Source organism: Hipposideros armiger, unplaced genomic scaffold (genome assembly GCF_001890085.2).
Source record: "Hipposideros armiger isolate ML-2016 unplaced genomic scaffold, ASM189008v1 scaffold_499, whole genome shotgun sequence".
In the NCBI taxonomy this organism is placed as follows: domain Eukaryota; kingdom Metazoa; phylum Chordata; class Mammalia; order Chiroptera; family Hipposideridae; genus Hipposideros; species Hipposideros armiger.
This window is the reverse complement of record NW_017731849.1, coordinates 1,093,040-1,096,426: the sequence shown is the minus strand read 5'-3', so window position 1 is coordinate 1,096,426 and position 3,387 is coordinate 1,093,040. Positions and strand designations below refer to the sequence as shown.

The 3,387-nt window shown below is 42.3% G+C and overlaps 1 protein-coding gene across 1 annotated transcript in view; it reads right to left on the bottom strand.

Moving 5' to 3' along the window:
• Nucleotides 1–3,387, bottom strand: part of LOC109396010 (adhesion G protein-coupled receptor F4) — a 16,984-nt gene that overhangs the window by 11,642 nt on the left and 1,955 nt on the right. The window contains exons 2-3 of the mRNA XM_019667525.1: nt 2,725–2,779; nt 888–1,039 (exon numbers count right to left, since the gene is read on the bottom strand). Coding sequence (XP_019523070.1) covers nt 888–1,039; nt 2,725–2,779 — 207 coding nt within the window. The remainder of the gene's footprint in view (nt 1–887; nt 1,040–2,724; nt 2,780–3,387) is intronic.

Below are 3,387 nucleotides of genomic sequence, written 5' to 3'. Positions count from 1 at the left end.
CTCATGCTGGTTGCTTCCTACACACGGTAGCCCATGGCAACCCACTGCCACAGGGGCTGCAGCCTACGCTGTCGCCAGTGACTCATGGAGGCCCAGCTCCAGGTTGAACTGTTGCCCAGCATCTTAGCTGTGGAGGGCAGTGTCACTGGCCATCATATGTGGGATCAGAACCGGGGCCTTCTGGCATCCCAAGCCAGTTCTTAACCATCGCGCCACTCGGCCGGCCCTATTTCACTTTTGAATACGTCTAGTGTTGCAAGGACCTCTACCTATGCTAAGTGACAAAGACGCCACAGAAATTCCTTTTAAAAAAACACTGTTAACATGCTAGGAAGTGCAGAGATCCATGTGCTACGGGTTTGGAGAGAAGATTAATGGAAATGATGGTTAAGTGAAAAGACATAATAGAGGATATTTTAATTTTAACTGAGATACATTGTAGTCATTTAATTTCTATTTCCTCTAGGTCATACATTTCTCCTCAATTCTGGTCAAGTGATTGAAAGTATTAGAAAAAGACATCAAAATGAATTTGATTCTAGACACATTTAGTTGATTAACTGACTCGCACAAGAGGCATTCAAATCTATCTTTAAAGACAAAACTTTAACCTCCAAGCATTTACTATTGCGTAAATGAGTTTCAGATCTCTTTTTTGAGAAAAGATTCTGCGAGGGACAAATACTGAGAAGGAGAGTGGGGAGAGAGGGGAGTACCTTAGGGTTCAGGTAAGGGAGGAAGGAGAAGAGACAAATTGAACCCACTCTGTCGATTTTCCTAAGTCCAGGTCTGAGACTTATTGTCATGCTGAACAGAACACATCAAAAATCCCTGTACCACCTCCTGCAGGATTGGCTCCGGTAGCCAATAATATGCAAATTAATCACCTTAAAGAGTATTTCCACAGAAAGACTAGTACATGTTTCAGTTGATTTTTGCCACTTGTTTCGATTACATGTAAATCCTATTTCTCCACGAAAGTGCTGAGCACAGGGCTGGCTGCAGTTGGAAGAAGCGATGCAGGGTCCATGGCATTTCTCTGAAAGGGAAAAGAGAGAGAGAGAGAAAAGCCAAGTTAGCAGTCCCACACACTGACTGGGGCATCTAACTCATTCTGGAGATTTGGGGTTGCTTCCAGTGGTGGTAACGTTGACCTGTGTCCTGAGCAATAAGTAAGGCTGGCGAGGCAGACAGTGAAGCTGATGTCTAGGCAGAATGACCAGTATGTGGGAAGGAGGGATCACAGGTCATTCAGGGCCGGCTGAGTGGCATGGTGGTTAAGAACTGGCTTGGGATGCCAGAGGGCCCCAGTTCAGATCCCACATATGAGGGCCAGTGACACTGCCCTCTACAGCTAAGAGGCTGAACAACAGCTCAACCTGGAGCTGGGCTGCCATGAGTCACCGGCAACGGCGTAGGCTGCAGCTCCTGCTGCAGTGGGCTGTCATGGGCTACCACTTTCTATGAAGTCGCCACCACAAACAGTGAATTAGCAAATTCTGAACCATCATTCCTAAGGGAAATACAAGGTTAGGTTCCTGGAAGCTTGTGCTTACATTTTCATTAATAGATCAATATCAATACATACAGAGGGTGCCAAAAAAATGTATACACATTTTAAGAAACGAAAACTGTATCAAAATTGTAATAGTCAATATATACTGATAACAAAAGATGACTACAAGTCCCATTTGACTTCTGCAATTACAAGAGCTGCCCGAACTGGTTACCATCAGCGTCCAGACACTTCCGATTATGGCAAACTGCTGCTTGAGCAACGTTGACCAAAGTGTCCACTTGTATACATTTTTTGGTACCCCCCCAATATATTTGTTATATGTGTGCTTCTATTTAAAGACACCTTATATAAATGGAAAGAAATAAATGGTGCTGAGAGCTATTAAGCAGTTGAAATCAATAAGATGTGGTGACCAATTATTGTGAGTCAAGGAATGCACCCATACTTATGACTTGGACAGCTCAGTGGATGATTCCATTCACAGGGAAAGGAAACAAATGAGTTTACATCTTGTTTGCCGTTTACCCAGTGCGTCAATTTGGCAAGTTGATGCACTTAGATCATAAATGTTCAATAAAAGTTAGCTCCCTTTCTCGCTTCTTTCCTTTCTCTATTCCACATCTATGTAGAAATTTATCTGCCACCAAAAAATATACTCGGCATGACTGTGCAGAACCCAGGTAGTCTTACTATTTGGGTGAGAACCACATGATTTCACTATCTTACTACAAATAATTATCTCGGTAGTTTTTTTTTTTTTAATTCTCAAGAGTGACCAGTCTGGCCAATATGAATCCTATCTGACATCACTTCAATAGACTTCTCATCATCAAAGCATTACGTACATTTAAGTCACCCGAAATATATTTGAATGAAGGAATGGATGAATCCTGTTCTCTTCCCCCCACCCACCCTTTCTGCCTCTCGTTTGCTCATTAATTTGAAATTTCCCTTTTGGATTTTGAAATGAACACTTATCTACTGTTCTAGAACATGTGACTACTTCCCAACTTGCTTCTTGACTATGCCATGGATAATGATACACTTGTAAAAAAAAATCTTTCAATCCTGGTAAGCATTGAGAACTTATTAGAGATCACTATTCTATTTGAAACCATGTGGTCTGGGGACATGCTTCCCATATCAATATCCTCCCTTTTTTGCCCAGTCTCCAAATGGAAGAAGTCTGTCCTGTAGGCACATACCTTGTATCCTTTCAGTCTTGGGTTTCCCTTCAGGACGTTGAAATTTAGTTCCATCCTGTAAAACATAAATCCCCAAAGGTCCTCTTTACTGTGGGACTCTCCTCTCTCATCTCAACTTAGAGGCTCCATGTAGGCATGAAGAGAAAATGTGTTCAGGACTAGGAAGAAGATGCAGCAGGTCCGTGTGCTGACATTGCAGGAACTTGCTGAAGGAAACATGGACGTGAGCACGGAAGGAGAGCACTGCCCTCCAATGAGGGCTAGAACCTTGACAGTGGTCACTGGGCTCTGCAGGTCAGGTTAATGGATTGGGTACATCTTTTGGGAAGTTTAAGCATCCAGGGAGAACACAGAGATGACAATGGTAGAACTAAGCTGTTCTCTTCCTGTATTAGCTGTAACTGTGAAATGGAGCTAATATGGTCTACCAGGTACCATGTAACCTCATAAAGGAAGGAATGAGCAGATACTAGGAATAAGTGTTAGGTTGCAATAATAGATTCACAAACTCCTTTATAGCTCTAAAGGCCTGTGAAGATTATCTAAAAGGAGAAAAAAAAACACCTTTCATGTTATAGATGAGGAAATTAAGACTCAGAGAAATGAACCAACTTGTGCAACTAATGAGAACTGAAGTTAAGCTCTGAACCTAAATTGTTCAAC